Genomic DNA, 18,246 nt, shown 5'->3' with positions numbered 1-18,246 from the left:
GAATGGAAGAGTCCGCATCCCCCGGCACCCCGGGCGCTACCACCCCCAACAGGGGGAGCCCGCAGCCCTGGCTGAGCCGTTCTCACCCAGGCACATCCCATGGCTTCGGAAGGGCAGCGTCTCCTTCCCCTGCGCGCCGCAGCCTAGCCTGACGGCCACCGGAGGGAGGAACGCGTAGGAGGCCGCCCGCTGCCAGCCAATCAGAACAGTGGGCTGTCCCTGGGCGGACCAATCAGCTGGCTCCCCTGGCCAGCCGGCGGCGACAGCGGAGAGTGCGGTTGAAGAGCAAAGAGCAGCCTTCCCCGTGGGAGGGGAGGAGGGCATACATGTCAGTGTTGATTGACTGTGATTGGCAGGCTGAGAAGGAAAGGGGCGGAGCTTCTCTTAAAGCGGCAGCGGCAGCTAGCGGCACCCTCGGGGACCTGAGGTTCCTTATTTACCCCCAGAGCTCAGGGCCCACACAGCCGCCCTATAGGACTCCGGCGCTGCGTCGATGGGTCTAGGCCTGGGCCTGCACGAAGCTGCCATGGCACACAGGACAACAGCGAGGCCGCCCCCCCAGGGGGAGGCGTGCCGGGTGCGTTCCCCTTTAAGAGGCAGCCGCGAGGATGCCAGAGGGCGCCGATGGGCCCTATAAAGGGGCGGGTGCGCCGAGGGCTGACTCGGCTTAGTGCTAGTCTCCCCTGCCGGCTGAGGGGCTGTAGCTGGGCGGCGGAGAGGCTGGGCGCGGGGCTCCGGCGGCGCGCGCGCGCTCGGGGACATGGATTTCAACATGAAGAAACTGGCCTCGGACGCGGGGGTCTTCTTCAGCCGGGCCGTGCAGGTGCGCGGCGCGCGGGAGGGGGGGCGGCGGCGGCTGCGGGGCGCGGGGTCCCTCTGGCTGCGCATCCCCGTGAGGGGCGGAGGTGTCCCAGAAGAGGCTGTTTCAGGGCTTCTGGCTCCCCCCCGAAAACACTCTGGCGGCGCCTGGGGTGTTTCCCTCCCCTTCGCGGTCCGCCGGCGCTGCAGTCTGGCGGGGGGCTTCGCAGCGGGTCCCCTCCTCGGCAAGAGGCGTCTTGAGTCCTGGGGCGCCTGGCTGGTCAGTGAGGGCGCGAAGGCGAGGAGAGCCCCGCTGCTCTGTATCGCCTCAGGCCTCACCCGCTCCGAGCGGGGGCTCTAGGATGGGGGTGGAGAGGGGTTCCCCCGTCCCCTGCTTGGCAGCCTGATGCGGTGCAGTCCCCTGACACGAGCGGCCTTGCAGCGGGTGACAGCAGGCAGATCTCGGGCTTGAACCCGTGTTGTGTGTGGAACTGGCTCCCAATGCGGGCGCGTGTGAGGATGAGCCTTTTGGGGCCGCCACCCGGCCAGAACGTGGAGCGATGGGGGCGTGGGCTCTGTCTCTGGGTTATGGCTGCGGTGCTGTCTGCCCTCTGCAGCCAGGGAGCTGCTTGTGTGTGTCTCAAGTAGGTTCTCTCATTACCCTGATGCCCCAGGCGATTCTGCTCCTGAGAGACGTGAGCCCATTACGCTACTCTGGCCTGTCTCTGCAGCCTAGCCTGGGAGTATGTGGCGAGATGACAATGGGCTTCTCACTCCACCACGCCTGGCATGTAGCATGACTCTGCTCTTAGCAAGACCCATAACTAGAAATGCTGGTCTAGGAGTGGAGTGAAGTAGGGGACATAAAAACCCAAGAGCCTCCTGTTTAAGCATCTGGACTGTGAACATTGTCTTCTATTCCTGTGGCTCTGGGGGAAGACTGGTACTCCATCATCTTAGTAGGTATCCTGAATTATTAGGGTTTTTGTAGGGGAGACTTTTCCTGTTAGCTTCCACCACCCACTAGCCTATTTAACATTCACTCTAAGACATTTTGGGGGTGCATCAAAGGGAAGTGACCCTGCCCTTTTGTCAGTGGGAGTATTGGAATAACTGAGAACACCTGTGGGGAAGCTACCTATGTGGTAGGCACTAGCATTCCAATCTACACCCTTCTGGTCATGTGTGAACTAGACAAATTCTCTTCTACCCCTAAAGAGAGTGCCTCTCTTACTTCCTTTGCTTCCCAGCAAAATAGGGCTAGGATTGTAATGAGAAATAGGGAGGGTAACCTCAGTGTAGCATTTCTAGTGACTATTATATTGTAAAGCTGTTTTGAGCCCCTGCATGTGAGTGGTGGTTGGACTGTGGTGTCTGCTTCAAACAGGCAAGAAGAATTGCCCCTGCCCCAGAGTAAGAGCAGCTTGAACAAAACTCCTAAAAGCTGGTACCCTCCTTTGTATGGTGGTGGGATCAGGTCAGTGGACAGGAAACTGGTTAATGCTAGAGCATATGGATGAGATTTGAGTTTCTATTCCTTTCTCTACCACAGAATTGCTTGCTTGGTACTTCCTGCTAAGTTTGTCCACTCCTCACTTTGTTGCTGTTTTTCAAACTGTTATCCTACCTCTGATGTGTGTTCCATTCTGGAAATGGGGTTACTCAGAACTTAACATTGGTGCAGATGCACCAAAGCCCTATAATGCTTGTAAAAAATCTTGAGATTCTTGCATGGCAGGCCCTATAGAAAGGAGAAATAAGCGACGAACAGTGCACTGAAGAGACTGTAAAGTGGGGGTTATGATCAGTGATGAAGCTGGTGTTAAGTTTCTCTGTGGTTTGCTTGTATTCTATATCTGAATTGTAACTCCACTCTCTGAATAAGGTATATGTAAAGAATACCAAGCTTTGGACAATGTCTCGAATGGTGGTGAACAAACTGGGAGCATTGAGAAAGAAGGGCTTAAGTAAACTACATCCCCTCTGGTAGCAGGGGGTAGCAGGCTCCTGCCTTATTTGACAATTTAGTAAGCCAAAGTCCTATTGTCCATGCAGTACCTGGAAATGTGCAAGGCACTTCATACAGATGTTTTTATCCCAGAGACATCGCATTTTAAATAGAGAAGTGGCTTGAAAAGGGGTAGCAGAGCAAGAGGGAGGAGGATGACTAACAGTAGCTCGAGTTGCTTTGGAGGTGCTGTAGTGCAATATTGGTTAGATCATAACTCTTAAGAAGAAGCTTTAGCTCTGCAATGATGGTCTTAACTGTGCCCATACATGTGGTAAAATGGCTGGGTTTTGCCCCAGGTTCTTGGAGAGCAGTTCTAAAGCAAAGCAAGGTTGGTTGAAGTAGAGATGTGAGCCCTGCTCTTGGAGTCACACTAGATCGGTCATGATGTACGAGAGATGATCTAACAAGAGGTCAAATAGCAGATGCCTGCAAGTACCCTGCTGGGAACTCAGAAACTGACTTCCCTTTACACAGCTGTAGAAGGGCTGTGGCATGCAGTGATCCTGCTTGATTTGAGTGAGCACTGAATGCTGGGGTAACTGACTGAAACATGGCCCAGCTTTGGCAAACTGGAAACATGCCAGGAGGCAAATACTAAACCTAGAGTGATCCTTAGTTGAACAAAATCTGCTCCTATAAGGGTAGCCAGTTGTGCAGCCCCAGTCAATGTAGTAGGTGGTAAGACTACATTCTTCTTGACTAGCTTCAACTCAGTTACTTGAAGCTTGTTGCTTCCCATGTGCTAGCTATAGCCTTCAAGAAGGGGTCTGTAGCACTTTCTGTTCTGTTTTAAGCTGGCTTAACAGGAACTGAAATTTAGTTAAGACAGTTCTGATGTAGGACCTGGGCTTGCTCTATCTCTTAACTTGGGGTGGGGGGGGAGTGATAGGTATGTTGTGTACTTGCCTATTTCAACAGGTGACTGCATGCAGTGGTGTAGTTGTGTTGGACCCAGGATACAAGTCAAGGTTGGTGAAGTAATCTTTTATTGGACCAACTTATGTTGGTGAGAGAGATGAAGAGCTCTTTGTAAGCTCAAAATCTCATCCAATCAACAGAAGAATGCAGGCTCTTCAAGAAGCTAGTCTATTGTAAATATGTCTATTATGGCAATGAGTCTAATGCAGTGAGAAGAGAAATAGTTAATTCAGGTACAGAATAAGGAGGAGATGGCAAGCTTAACAATCCTGTTCTCATGCAAATGATCTTAGTAACAAAAAGAGAGGAGAAATGCTGCAAATATATGGCATATTTAGATTTGGAAGGCCTTCTAAAGATCATTTATCAAAGACTTGTACAAGGTGTAGGAAGGAGCCAGCCTAGGGATCCGCAGCTCTTCACACCAGTGATTTTAGTGCAGAGAGGAGTTTATAAATAGTTTCTCTTGGCTACTACGCCCACTTAATATCTTGCATATGAATATTCATATCATTTGTTACAGGTATAATTAAAAGAAACAAAGCAGCATAGGGCAATTGGTACCAGGGGAGTGACTCTGGGGGTTTTTGGTAGGTGGGAGAGGATAGGGTGAGTTGAATAGTGCTAATGGAAAAACCTTCCCTGTGAAATGTACCAGTGAGATTAGTCCCATTTGGGTTGTGTCCTAGTAGAGCCTTGGTATTTGGATGAAAAAGCTAGTCACAGCATAGACTCCTGCATCATGGTGCCAGACAGGCAGATATATACACCCACAAAGGGGTAAATGGTTGCTAGATGAGGTCGCATGTGATTTTTCTGGGTGTCTTTGCTGTTTTGTTGTGGTTGAGGGAGTGGAAGGGAGAGCAGGTCTGTAGCTGCCTTTCTTCAGCACAGCAAACTTCCTGGGGAAGGCACTCTGAGTTGGCTAGACTAGAACTCAGGTTTATAAAGCACTCGGTGTTGCTTCCTGCTGCTCAAGGCATTTAACAAAATAATGTTTCTGGAAATGCAGTGGCTGGGAGGTAAATGGACTAGCCATTATGCACTCCGCTGTCACTCATGTTACTGGCTGTCTGGCTGAGAGTGAACATCTAGCCAGACAGTGGAGCTTTAACTCCTGTTCCCATAGAATCTCCATCCCCCTACTAGAATGTGGGAAACAAACTTATTAACACTCCACTGTAAGGGTGGCTACCCCTTGGCTGTGTCCATAATGTGAAAACAATTCCTATCTGAAACTGCATCAAATACAACCACCCGATGCCCCCTTCAACTTGTGTATCGAGTCTTGTGGAAAGTCTGGCCTCATGACATAGACAAAATCAGCTGAGCTCAACCAGGGTTGTGACAAACTTCCACTTAACTCTCATAGTCTGCTACAGCAGGTCCCTGAACTCCATTGACCCCTGCGCATAGACGAAGTTGTTTGCCTTATGCTCTTAAGCAAGGAGGGCTTGTCAATTTCCCAGTGCCCGTGCAGTAGCTGGGGCCCATGGCTTCAGGTTCAAGCAGAGGTGGCTACAGCAGTGCTGAGGTTGTGCAGCATCTTGGCAGAAAAGGTAAATTTTACATGACAATTAGTCCCCTCTTTGGCATCTTGTTTTCCATCACATCTTGGGTGAGTCTCTTCCTTCCTCATCTTCCCTGTAAGGCAATGTTCAGTGGCCCTCATTTGACTGTTATACTATTGCCCTTTAGAAAGACCGAGCAGGAGGCAGCGAATAGAACTGAGTTTCAGCATAGCAGCTAGGGAGAGTGACCTGCCCCGGAGTGGGAGGCTGAAGATGACTAGTGGAAGGCTTGCAGGTGAAGGCAGCTGCTAGCAATGGGGTTCCTTTCTTGAATGGCTCAGGAGCTCTCTGTGGCAGCTGCCTTCCCTTGCTGTGAGGGAGTCCCTTATGTCACTGCCTGCCCCCCTCTCCCCCGCCCCACTTCATTAGCTTGACTATATAGTCCAGAAAAAAGAACAGGAGTACTTGTGGCACCTTAGAGACTAACAAATTTATTAGAGCATAAGCTTTCGTGGGCTACAGCCCACAGGTGTGATCTTACTCTGTTGGAGTGCAGACCAGTAAGCTGTATTGGTTATGTAATAGGTAAAAGACTGCACTTTGAGAAACAATAAACCAACTAACACTGCAGCAGAGGGGTAGCCCTTTTAGTCTGAATCTGTAAAAAGCAACAGAAGGTCCTATGGCACCTTTAAGACTAACAGAAGTATTGGGAGCATAAGCTTTCGTGGGTAAGAACTTCACTTCTGAAGAGCTTATGCTCCCGATACTTCTGTTAGTCTTAAAGGTGCCACAGGACCCTCTGTTGCTTAACACTGCAGCGTAATCAAGTGTTGCTCTGCTCCATAAATTGCGGGGGGGGAGGGGGGGTAGACTTCCTGGGAAAGGACTTGTCACATAATGGGTCCAATGCACCATGTGATCCAAAGGGTTTTGCCTATAACACATCTGTCTTCCTACCCCCCGCCCTTAAAATAAAATTCCTGAGCATGCCAGTCCCATAACCTTGCTAGGGGTACTTATGGCTAAACTCTAGTGCTAACAGTTCTGCTGCAGATTTTGGAGGGCCTTAACAGTGCGACACCTCCCAGTACTGCACTGGCCTCACTGTGCGTGGAGTTGGAGCACCGCATGGACTGTGGTACAGCGCCACAATTGCCAACACCTGAGCTTCATGGACTAGCCTGATCTTTTTCTGGTCCAGAGACTGGATGCAGTGCTTTGGGATTCTGGAGGACGCTTTGGATGTGGGAGATAGGCAGCCTTGCAGCAGGTCATGCTCTCTGGAACAGCTTGCTGACAACAGTCTTCAAACAGTTCATTCTGTTAATTTTCCTTTGATCAGAATAATAGACATGCTGGTTCTCAGGGATGGTGAGGCCCTGGACTGATCTGTAAGTGGGCTCTGTTGCCATAGAAATGGGAATCTAAAATATTATTAAAAAGGGACTGCTCTGAACATCAAAGCAGACAAGTGGCTGGTGTTAGTCTCTCTGCCAGGGTAGCAAATGTGGCTGTTTCTCTATTCTGCACAAATAGAACACACTTTGGAGTCTTCTGTGGTTTCTAGAAATAATTACTTGGGCAGATGTGCCTGGTTTTACTTTTTTATATTTATGGAAACTGGTTATCTGTTAAAGTTCAAATAATGCATAATGTGCATCATTAACCCATAAACTCAGACACTAACCCTCAGTAATACAACTAATACTAGCAGCCAGATATGTGAGGCTCAATTCTTTTTTCATTTTCCTTTTGAAAAGGACATCCCCATTCCCAATATCAATGACATGGAGAAATAAAGTATAGAAAGTTCTTTCAATGGACAGTCTTTTAAGCAGGATCAAGTAGATCTTATGTATGGCTACTGTTTTTTGCAATTTGGTCAGCCTCTTAATCTGTCTATTTTGTTCAAACACAAATGGTCCTTCTGAAGGTAACAAATATAGGTAATGTATGCCCAATTAGATTTAAAAAATTAAAGGGGCATTTTAAAATGGCTTTAACACTGTACCAGCATCTGCAAGACTATCCTAGTGTTAATGGCTTTCATATCACTTCAACACAAGCACTTCATTTGGATCCCATTTTTCTGCTCTGACTCCTGGTTGCCCTGAATTACCATGGTGGGCGGAGAAGGCTATGTATGGAGCCTGATGCAAACTGGGTTTAGGTCTCAGTTTGAGGGCATATTGTGAGCCGCAATAGCTTTTTTCAAAGTGGTGCTCCAGAGAGGGAGAGCAGTGTTAAGCTTCCTTTCTAGAACTGCCTAGGTTGGATGAAGCTTGCCTAGATTAGTTTCTTTAGGTGTCAAACTTTATTAATCCTCTGTGGGTGGTCTCTGAAATAGCAGAGGTCACAGCAGCCAAGGGCAGTTAGCTTCCGCAATGCCACAGGCACTGTAAAACCTACTGGCAGGATCTCCAAGATAGTCTTCACATGTTCTACTTGCCGCTAGCTTGTAGAAGACACAATTTTCCGTTTCAAAGGCCTCTAATCTGCTGCTTTTTTAAGATTTAAGGTGGGGGAATATCACTTAAACAGGGCATTTTAGTAAAAGAATTCAACACTACAAGTAAAGAAATCTAAATTTAAGATTCCTACATGGACCTTAACTCTGCCTTGCATCTCAGTCCATCTTCCCTATTCTCACATGGGCCTGCCCTCCTTGAGTGTTGTACAACAGGATGTTGTCTCATGAGCACCATGTTAAGGAGGAAAAGGCAGAAATCATCTACAGACACTTGGCAATGTGGCTTTCCAAGGGATTGTAACTTCCTCAGCTGAAGCTGTAAATGTTGAGGCCTCACGTAAACCAGTGTATGACTGCCTGAGCTATATCTGCACCACATTGGTATGTGCCACTGACCCACCTTGGGAGGCTTTTAGACACTAAATTACTTGACCAAAGAAAATGGTACATCCCACTTAAAACCCACCCTTGACCACAGGTGATTGTCTTGCTACCTGAGCCATGAGGGCTGTGGACGGAATCGGTCTCTAGGACATGGTCTAATACATTACTCCTGAGCACTGAAAGGACTTCCTCCCATGCTGCAAGTATAGCATCTCCTTTCTCTCCACAAGCATTGATGGGGATTCTAGCAAGCTGCAATTTCTGTCCCCAGAGGTTTGATTGCTGTTCTAGCTGCTGTGCAGAGCCTGCTAGCCCCCTCTTCCTAACCCACATTGTTCATTCAGGCTTTCCCCAATTGAGGGGTCCCATCAGCTGTCTCACGGTCCTGTCAGAATAAGCACTAACAATGCACAGACTTTCTGCTGATCACCCAAGCCTCCAAGAGGAAACCCAACCCCTCAATGAATTATTGAGGCCCTGGAATGCAGCATGACTCTTCTCCTCCCTGGTCGAGTGAGAGTAGCACTCAGTGAAAGACTGCACTGCATTATTCATTACCATGTTGTCTGCCCTGCACAAAAACAAGCCCAGATATTTAACTGGGTCAGAGGTGCATGAGCATCCTCCTGGGGGACAGGAAAAGGAAAAATCTGGAATCGGCTGATCCTTACGTACCAATTGGCAGTGTGTGGTGCACACTGACTCCCAGGAGGTAAAGTTGAATTATTTTAGGGCTGGGACCAATTTCTCTGACAAGCAGGTTCCAGTAAATGGATATAGAGGGACCTAGCAGCTGGACTTTAGGAGTTGTGGGTTATCCCTAGACCTCACATCCTTAGATTAGGGAGCAGTGCCAGGGCAGGGGGAAAAAGGCCTTCTGCTCCATTGTAGATAATGATGTCTGTGCTGTTTTCTTCCCCACTGATTTTGTGCAGCAGTCATAGGATACTGGCATCTAGAAGCAGCTGTGCTGTTTATTTTGGGTCTTCTAGAAGTAGTCTCACATAGGAGATGCTTTGGGTAGAAACAAGCTTTAAAGCAAGGTTCAGATTTCTGGGGAAAGTGCAGTTCTAAGGTGTTCAGAATCAAGTAAGTGTAACTTGCACCTTCCTCCATTCTCCCAGGTGATACGCTACACTAGTATACATGCCAGCTCTGAATCTGGCCCCGTCAGTGTAATGGAGTCTCAGCTGGTGTAACTTACATCTTGAGGGGCCTGAAGAGAAGTGTGAGGTTTGGGTGGGGAGAGGGGGAAATGGGACACAACTAGCAGAGCCAAGAATAGGCAACTTAAAGTAGCCACTACTGCTGTATGTGAACTATAGCCTCTTGGATGCCTTTTCATCCACTTAGTGACGAATTGTGCATTGCCTCTGAACTTGCTACTGTGCGTTGCAACACTCAGGGAAGTCTGAAAGTTCACTTTTTTTACATACCCTTGAGTCACAGGCTCTTGTCAGATTCCCCGGCTGCCCTTCTCCCTCCTTCTGTAGCCTGGGTTTGCAACAGTCATCCAGGACGTGAGATACAAGCCACAGCAATAGGTGGTTCAACTTTCTCTGCATGCATGAATTGAAGGACTTGGTGTTAAGACTCAGTAGCTATTGTGTGGTATGGGGCCATGAGCAGTCCAGCTACCAAACTGTCAAATGGAGCAGACTGGGGGACAGAGATATTTACTTAAGGAAGTAGCACCTGAGCTAGGGTGACCAGATGTCCCCATTTTATAGGGACAGTCCTGATCTTTGGGACTTTTTCTTATATAGGCTCCTATTACCCCCCCATCCTGATTTGTCACATTTGCTGTCTGGTCACCATAGCTGTAAATGTGCAATGACCCTTGGAGATGATTCCTTCCCTGTGGAAGTAATGGGTGAAATCCCAAAGCTGTGGGAAGTCTAGAAGAGGCAGTGCTAAAGGGAGAGCAACAGTCATTTATCTGCAGGCTGTCTGAAGCCAGCTGTCCCTGGAAGAGGTCTGACTTTCCAGCAGGTGTGTAATCAACCTAAAAACTATAAATGGCTCCTGAGAGATCTCAATCAAACACAACAGCCATCTTGGTGCAGATGCTTGGCAGGAGTTTCTAGATTGGGGAATAAGCAGAGACTGTTTTGGAAATAGAAGGTATCTGGAGCCCTTCTGGGAATGAGAGGGGGATTGATGAGACTCTTCACATTCAGGTTCTTAAATTTGGGATAAGAAATTCTCCTGTTGGAAGGGTAGAGTGCCTCAGCAGGGGAGTGCCAAAGATTCCCCAGTGTTCTGCTCTCTAAAAGCTCTAGTAAGTAAGGAGTGCGGATATCCTAGAGCCAAATATCTGGGGAGCCCTAGTTTGCTGTTACAGTGGGTATGTCTACACTACCCACCGGATCGGTGGGTAATGATCGATTGGGGATTGATTTTTATCGTGTCTAGTGTAGACGTGATAAAATCCATTCCCCGATCGCTCTGCTGTCGACTCCAGAACTCCACCGTGGCGAGAGGCGGAAGCGGAGTCGATGGGGAGCAGCAGCGGTCGACTCGCCGCTGTCCTCAGGGCCAGGTAAATTGACCTAAGATATGCTGGAAGTTGCGTATCTTAGGTTGACACCCCCACCCCCCCAGTGTAGACCTAGCTGGTGACTCTGGCTAAGATAATGTAGCCAAGACCATCTAAATGCAGATGATATGGATTCTGCTGCCACCAGCAGGAAAAATTAGCTTAACATGTGGAAGGGTGAACTCCTTTGTGCTTGAGGCTGGACATGGTGTGGCAGCTCTCCTGTCTAGCACCCCCTACCAACAGTCGCTCTGGCCCTGGGGTGGTCTGCCTTGTATGACTTGGCTCTCCTGCCGGTCACATTTTGTTCCCACCCCTTCCAGGGTACTTCAGTTCCAAGTCCACATCAATACCCAAAGTTCCAGTCCCTTCAGCCTCTTCCTGGGGTTTACTGAGATTCCCAAGTCTTCACCCAGGATATTCAACAGGTACCACTCAAAGAAATCCCACCTCCAGTACTTCTAGTCCCAGTCAACTCCCAGCCTTTGATCAAACCTTGTCTTGGGCTCACTATGGTGAGAACCCCATGCCTCCCACTGTCTTGGAATCTTCTGTCTTATCTCCCGATTAAACTCTCTTTCAGGCCTACTACAGTGAGAATCACCATCTCCTGTAGCCTTTATCTCTTAGTTGCCCACGTTCCCTGCTTCTATCAGGTCCCAGGCACCTCTGCTTCCCAGGCTTCCTTTCCAGGTTCCATACACTCCTTCCTCAGGGCTTCTTGCTGAGGCTCAAGCTAATGCCTGCAAAATTCTTGCTTGCTTTTACTGCAGAGCACTGCCTTCTGGCTCAGGCCCCTCTAGTCTGACTCCCAGTTTCAGGCCCTCAGGCTTCTCTCTCTTTAGCCTAAGAGAGGAAGCACCTAGACACCTCACCTGAGTCTCCTCCCTGGCCTTCCTTCCCATGGCCCTATTATGAAGACCCAGCTCGGCTTGATCACCAGTTATTCTTGACATCCTTCCAGGTGCCACCCAGTGCTCACTGTAATTGGGATCAGGCTCCTGTTAACCTATGGATCACTGGTGTGGGGTTTATATTCCCCATCACACAAAGCTTTGCCAGAGAAATAATGCAAAGTTTTTGCTTCTGTTTGACTGCTTTCATTTTTTAAAATAAGACCTGATTTAATGCAAAAATCCTCTGGCTCTCAAATACTATTTCCCATCTTCCTGTTGGCCTCTCAAAGGGGAGACAGCATGACTCAGTGGTTATGGGACTAGAATACAGTCCACCCAGCTCTGCCACTGATTCCCTATGTGGCTCTGAGCAAGTCACTTAATCTTTCTGTATCTAGCTCTCCCCCTCTGTTGTAGTGCTTGCCCACTTTCATAAAGTGCTTTGAGATCTGTGGATGTAAAGAGCTGTGGAAGTGCTAGGTACTTCATTCTCAAACTCAGATAATATGAAAATCCCTGAGAAAATAGAACTGCTGTTGTGGGTGCTTAAAAGGCCAGCCACCTTGGATCACAATTCTGTCTTAAAACCTTGTAACTATGATTGCTACAATTGACCTCCAAGATTTCTAGAACTGAAAGACTTAACCCTAGTCTAAACAGTACTAGCCTGCCTTGGTAGGAGGCAATGCAAGTGATAGAGATGTGCTGAAACTGTCCCCATCCCTCAGATTTTTTTTCCCCACCCCAAACTGTTCCTGTTGCTCTTCTGCCCATGCTGATTTGGAGGGGGTAGCTTAATTGTTCCAGTGATTCAACAGATCTTGCAACACATGACAACTTCAGCAAATAGTTCTTTAAATCTAGCATGATCCAGACATAACAGGTCATTGTGTAAACAGCCCTGCTGTGGGTTTTACGTATCTCTGGCATCTAACATTTGCACATGGCTGGTAACAGGACACCAAAAAGGCTTTTCTGCCTGCGTTCCCACATCACGTGCCCATTCTGCTTTGCTATTTATCACTTTATTCCAGGCAGTGTACTGAAATGGCTCTACCTGTGTCCACATTCAGTACTTCTCTGCTGCAGTAGGGAGTGGGGCTTGCGCCAAAGACTTTCAGAAGTAACCCTGGCATCCCCTGTATATACCGGCATTCCCCTCTAGAAGGGCTGTATGGCCCCATGTAGTAGTATCCATGAAGGGGTGGGGGAATAGGGAGGATCAGGCAGGACTGTCATTGTACTCAAAAGATTCAGTGTCCTTAATCTCGTCATGTGATTGTACCAGGTATTTGCAATGTTTCAATAACACTAACGGGTTCTGATAGCATAGAAAGTGAATTAGAGGGCCAGCAACAGGGGTTCATAGTTCTCAATACTCTGAAGTGGATACGTATGTAAAGCATTACAAGCTTATAAAAGGATTAAAGGTCTCAAGGGAATGCAGCATACCTTCTGTAAACAGAGGATGGTCTCTTGAGCCATTCTTTACCATCACCCAGCTGTTCTATAGGCCTTTCTAGAGCCAATAAAAACCAGTTTCCATCAGTGCATGTTAAAATCCAGCAGACCAGCCTTTTGGGGGCTTGTTTGATCAAGCTGTGATGCAACTTTGTATCCGAATAAATACAGGAAGAAAGAGCTGGGATTATTTGAGCAGTGCATTAAACCAATAGAACACTAAGCAAAATGTTTGTGCTAGACCTGTTGACAGCGAGTGTTACCTGGCTTCCTCTTTGTCCTATAACACTTCTATAGGATCTTAAAGCACTTCATGAAGGTATTACCTATTTTATATAGGTAGCAAGAAGTGGGTAAAAAGGAAAACTGAAGCAAAGAGCTAGGACTGGAATAGTGAGTAAGAAGTTATCAGAACTTGCTTACCTCTAGACCAGGGGTGGCCAGCCTGAGCCTGAGAAGGAGCCAGACCTTACCAATGTACATTGCCAAAAAGCCACAGTAATATGACAGCAGCCCCCCATCAGTCTCTTCCTCCCCCTCCCCCCCAGAGCACCTCCCTCTCCCTCCCCACACCTCCCAATCAACTGTTTTGTGGTGGGGAGGAGTGAGGGCATGGCGGGGGGGGGAAGGGGTGGAGTGGGGGCAGGGCCTGTGGCAGGGGGCAGGGATTGAGCAGTGAGCACCCCCCGGCACATTGGAAAGTTGGTGCCTGTAGCTCCAGCCCCAGAGTCTGCGCCTATACAAGGAGCCGCATATTCACTTCTGAAGAGCCGCTTGTGGCTCTGGAACCACAGGTTGGCCACCCCGTTCTAGACTTTTATATTAAACTGGGGCTCGTGTGTCCTGTGGGTGAGGATGGGGAGAGAATAGCTCCTCAACTGTGCACACTTGATCTTTGATGGTGTTTCTGATTTGGGTGGGGAACCCTAAAGACTTGAGGAATTTAAGGGTTCAGTAGTGGCAACTTAGTCCATTGGTGCCTCTTCACTGTTTTTAATCTAGCCCTATAAAGAGATGATGGGTTAAATTTCTTTACCTCCAGCAAATATAGGGTTTAATTTACTCCCCCCCCCCCCCCCCCAAAGAGTGCTTGGCTCTTCAGACCCTTGTCTGAGTGGCACTGAGGGGCCCTACAAGCTCTGTATCCAGCTTGGGGAGGATTCCCTCTGTGCAGGCTCTGTGGTAGACAATTGTTAGTCTGCCTTCTGAGAGCCCTATTGCAAAGAGGCCTAAGTTACACCAGGGGCCTTTCCAGCTCTCCTTCCCCCTCTTTCTCCCCCCCCCCCCCCCCAAGCAGTTCTGGGTCAGGAGGGTGAAAAGATGCCTTGGCTGTGATAACTTCAGCCCCGCCCTCGCTCTAGGCTGAGAGTTCTCCCCAGGACCCTGGCCTGAAGAGTTTATTAGCTGTTCAGGATTATGTACAGGCAAAGGAGCTGGGGTGGGAGGCTGCACTGAAGCAGCATGTGGAATATGGCAAGTGAGTTCCTTGGTCATAAAATTAGACATTAAACAACTATTCCTTGCAGTAGAACCTCAGTAAGAATGTTCCCACGTCTGGGAAGGTTGGCTGGTAAGCTCTGGGAATGACTCTCTCAACTTTCTCCCCATGCTGAAAACTAAGTGCTTAATTCTGCTAGGTACTCAGTATTGTCAGTGAGAGTTGGGGGAAAGCCTGCAGAAGTGGGCCCTAAATTTGGAGGGTATTAATAATTCTACATAAAGGAATGTGACATCTGTGGCACAAACTATCTAGAGCTTGAAATGTGAACTGTGAAACAGTCTGATTAGACTCTAGCCTCCAATTAATTTGGATTTTAATAACTAACTCCCTAAAGGGAGGTAGGCTAGCCCTGAGTGCAGGTCAGACCGGGTTCTATTTTTAGCTCTTCCACCAGTCACTCGGCAATGGTAATGCTCTCTATCTTGCTGCCCATGCTGAAGGTACACAATACTTGCCCTCACCTGTAAGGTTCTTGGAGATCTACAGACAAAAAAGCATTAGAATTTGTAATGAGGATTTTACTGGACTCATTCGCTGAACATTCCTTTGAGAGGAATGTCTAACCTGCTAGACATCGCAGATTTCACAAAACCTCTTCAAATGGCTTAGTAACCTGGTTTCAGTGGAGCAGATCTTCTAATGTCTTTCCTACCCCCTCTCCCCTGCTTCTGCAGTTCACCGAGGAGAAGCTGGGTCAGGCTGAGAAGACTGAACTAGATGCCCATTTTGAAAACCTTCTGGCCAAGGCAGACTGCACCAAGAACTGGACTGAGAAGATCTTGCATCAGACTGAGGTCTTGCTGCAGCCAAACCCTAGTAAGCACTGATTCTGTGGCAAGCGTTTGCAGTGCTGGTGCTCTAACTGTGGCATAGCAGCAATGGAGTTAATAGAAATGCCCCACAGCCAGTGAACTCTGCTGAATCAGATCTACAGGGGGAAATCTGAGGGTGGTGCTTGCAAAGACACAACCATCATACCCAGGGACGGGCAGAAAGATGGAATGTGTCCGTATCTGGCTGGCATTCAGTAGCCTTGACCTGCCCTGTGGATTCTGAAGGCAGGAAATGAGAACTGACCCCCTCTTTTTCTCCCTGCACTGACACCTCTGTCTAAAGCACGGTGGCCTCCTATACTGGCTATTGTCACGTGAGGGCTCTGTGGGTGGGAGCATCTCCCTCTCTGCTCTCCCTACTTGCGTTTGTAACAGCCTGGGGCACTCTCGTTCCAGGTGTCAGAGTGGAAGAATTCCTCTATGAGAAGCTAGACCGGAAGGTGCCATCTCGTGTCACCAATGGGGAGCTGCTGGCCCAGTACATGGTGGAGGCAGCCAACGACTTTGGGCCAGGGACTCCATATGGTGAGTCATGGGGCACTGGCAAGTGGGCAACAGCTTATGTGCTTGGTTCAGTCCTTACAAATCTACTGGAGTTCCTAAAATTATTCTCTCCTCCCCCAGCCAGCCCCAAAATGAGACCTGATGCCTCCTAGTTTCCAATGCCAGTTAACACTGGCAGGCTTCTGGGGAAAGCTTATGGTGTTCACTGTGTACCATCTAATACACTTGTGCAAGCAAGACCCAAACTGGAATGTTGTCCTGCTGATAGATTCTCTGTGATAAACTCTCAAATGGAAAAATTTTGGATGCTACTAAGTTAGAACATATGCACTGTGGATAAGCTGGGTTTGCTGTAGCACTTCAGATGGTGATACAGTTGTGTGCAGCTGCTTTTATTTCTAGATTGGGAGGGGGAAGCTCTTATCCACAGAAGCTCTTGCTTCGGCTTCAGTCTTTCTATCCTCCACCTAAACACAGCTGGGTTCAAGTTTCTACATCCTAGGTGCCACAGCAGCAGTATTGGGTGAGATCAGCTGCTAATGTGCTAGTGCCTTTATAGGCAATAAGAAATGAGTGGCACAACCTCAGGAAAAGCCCAATGGTTCTAGAAATTGGAGACCTTTCCAGAGTGAATACCTTGTAACTAAAAGCATGTTCCAGCAGTTTTGCCATGCTTATTACACAGGGCCAAAGGTATCTGAAGGGCTGTGATATGCAAGTGAATCTGTTTGCAACATTCCCTTCCCTAATATTGGTCATGTGACCTAAAGGGTTGATTCCCTTATCCATAGTATTAACAACTTCATCGCCAATCTGACTCTGTTGGGCAATTACCAGACTTCTGAATTGAAGAGAGGACCAGTAACTGGTTCAAGCCATGTCTCAGTTCTCCTTGGCTCCACTGAACTGTAACTATCCTTCAGCCTTTGCTCTTCTCTTCACCTCCATATAGTTATCTGGTTATCAGTTGCTTTCTTGTTGCTCAGGGGCTTGGGAGCCAATTAACAGATGGGGCAAACACAGACAAATTGGCACAAGTTCCCCTCCATAAGGCTTAATGCTGGGAGCAAAGTCTAAGTAAATCTGCTCTCCTCTCTGGAGCAGAGATCTCCATATACTGGAAATGAGCTGCAGCTCCCTGGAGCAGCAGGAGATTACAGGTGGTGTCTAAAGACCATCTTTAAGGATGACATTTAAAACTGCAGTGAGTCCTACTCGCAATCTATTCTGATAGCTCAAATTTTATTATAGTTTCTCTCCCTCCAACCTACACCCCCGCCCCTTCACCTTCTAACTTGTGCTTTCAGTAATGTCGTCTCCTTAGTGCTGGGTTTAGACACTCCCAACATCCCCCATATTTTTAGTAAAAAAAGAGCCAAGCAGGCAACTGTGGGGCACTGCCTTCCACCTAATTGGAATAGCTCAACTGAGTATCATGGACCTTCTATTGCTAATGGAGTCTCCTTTAGTGTAAGCCTGTCCTTTTGGAGCAGGAAGATCTAATTTCAAGCTCTGCCTCAAACTTCTTTCAGAGAGGAGAATGGCTGGGAACCAGTGAGTTTTCCCTGTATTACTTTTTTTTTTTTTTAGCTGAATGGTTACCTGATAGGGTGGAGAGGGAGTGTGGAGACTTACCAGGGTAGCTACTGGAGCTGGCAGCTCTAGCAAGGCATGACCTGACCGGATGCAGTAAATGTGGGGCAGTAGTTGCAGACCGCACTACTGTGTTTGAGCAGTGAGTAGTTGGGAGGTGAAATGTCTAAGGATATGACAAAATGGCTGCGGATATCATTACTTGACTTCTGGCTTTAGAGCTGTCCCAATCAACTTGGCACAGTCTGAGTGTGGCCACCTCACATGATTCCAGGAGCAGAGGCTTTACAGAATGTTCATTTTCACATTTACCATTGAAAACCTCTTCACAACCATGAGGGCCAGAAAGCTTGAAACTGTAAACCCTAAAGGCTCAAACCCTGAAGGGAACCATGCACTATTCTTTTAATTTTTTTTTGGGGGGGGGTGCTGACTCAAACTCAGCATGTTTGTCATTTGCTGTCCTGTAGCCTTAGTCAGAAGTTCTGACAGGTTAATGTCAAAACACACAATAACATATCTTTCTGCCTCTCCAAGCCAACAGAGAACCCTAAGCCTGCTGGAGGGACCCAACTGCTTCTTAGGCGGCAGACTCTGAAATCAAACACTGACTTTCCCTTCTAACTTTCAGCTTTGTCACAGCTCTCAGTGAGCTCTGGGTTTTATTGCCCTCTAAATCAATAGCTTGCTCCATAGCACATCCTGTTGCAGCCAGAGCCATTGTAATTGTACCCATAGCTAGCTGGCATTGCCCTGATCAGACCCCAATCAGCTTGTTTTATCTGCTCTGGTGCCTCTTAATTTGATGCTCTGTTTTTGTGCAT

General features: G+C 48.1%; 2 protein-coding genes across 5 annotated transcripts in view; one reads left to right on the top strand and one right to left on the bottom strand.

The window, feature by feature from the left end:
- MIGA2 (mitoguardin 2) overlaps nucleotides 1–119 on the bottom strand; it is a 30,303-nt gene extending 30,184 nt beyond the window's left edge. For both annotated transcript variants that reach the window (XM_024192999.2, XM_024193000.2), the window contains exon 1: nucleotides 87–119. The gene's annotated coding sequence lies outside the window, so the exon portion shown is untranslated. The remainder of the gene's footprint in view (nucleotides 1–86) is intronic.
- A 560-nt stretch (nucleotides 120–679) lies between these two features.
- SH3GLB2 (SH3 domain containing GRB2 like, endophilin B2) overlaps nucleotides 680–18,246 on the top strand; it is a 41,328-nt gene continuing 23,761 nt past the window's right edge. For all 3 annotated transcript variants that reach the window (XM_024192998.2, XM_024192997.2, XM_024192996.2), the window contains exons 1-3: nucleotides 680–823; nucleotides 15,167–15,308; nucleotides 15,722–15,850. In XM_024192998.2, coding sequence (XP_024048766.1) covers nucleotides 761–823; nucleotides 15,167–15,308; nucleotides 15,722–15,850 — 334 coding nt within the window. In that variant the 5' untranslated portion in view covers nucleotides 680–760. The remainder of the gene's footprint in view (nucleotides 824–15,166; nucleotides 15,309–15,721; nucleotides 15,851–18,246) is intronic.

The sequence above is a fragment of the Terrapene carolina genome, unplaced genomic scaffold (genome assembly GCF_002925995.2).
Source record: "Terrapene carolina triunguis isolate 2854851 unplaced genomic scaffold, T_m_triunguis-2.0 Scaffold238, whole genome shotgun sequence".
NCBI lineage: Eukaryota > Metazoa > Chordata > Testudines > Emydidae > Terrapene > Terrapene triunguis.
Note: the sequence above shows the minus strand (reverse complement) of the source record. Positions and strands in the feature narration are given on the sequence as shown.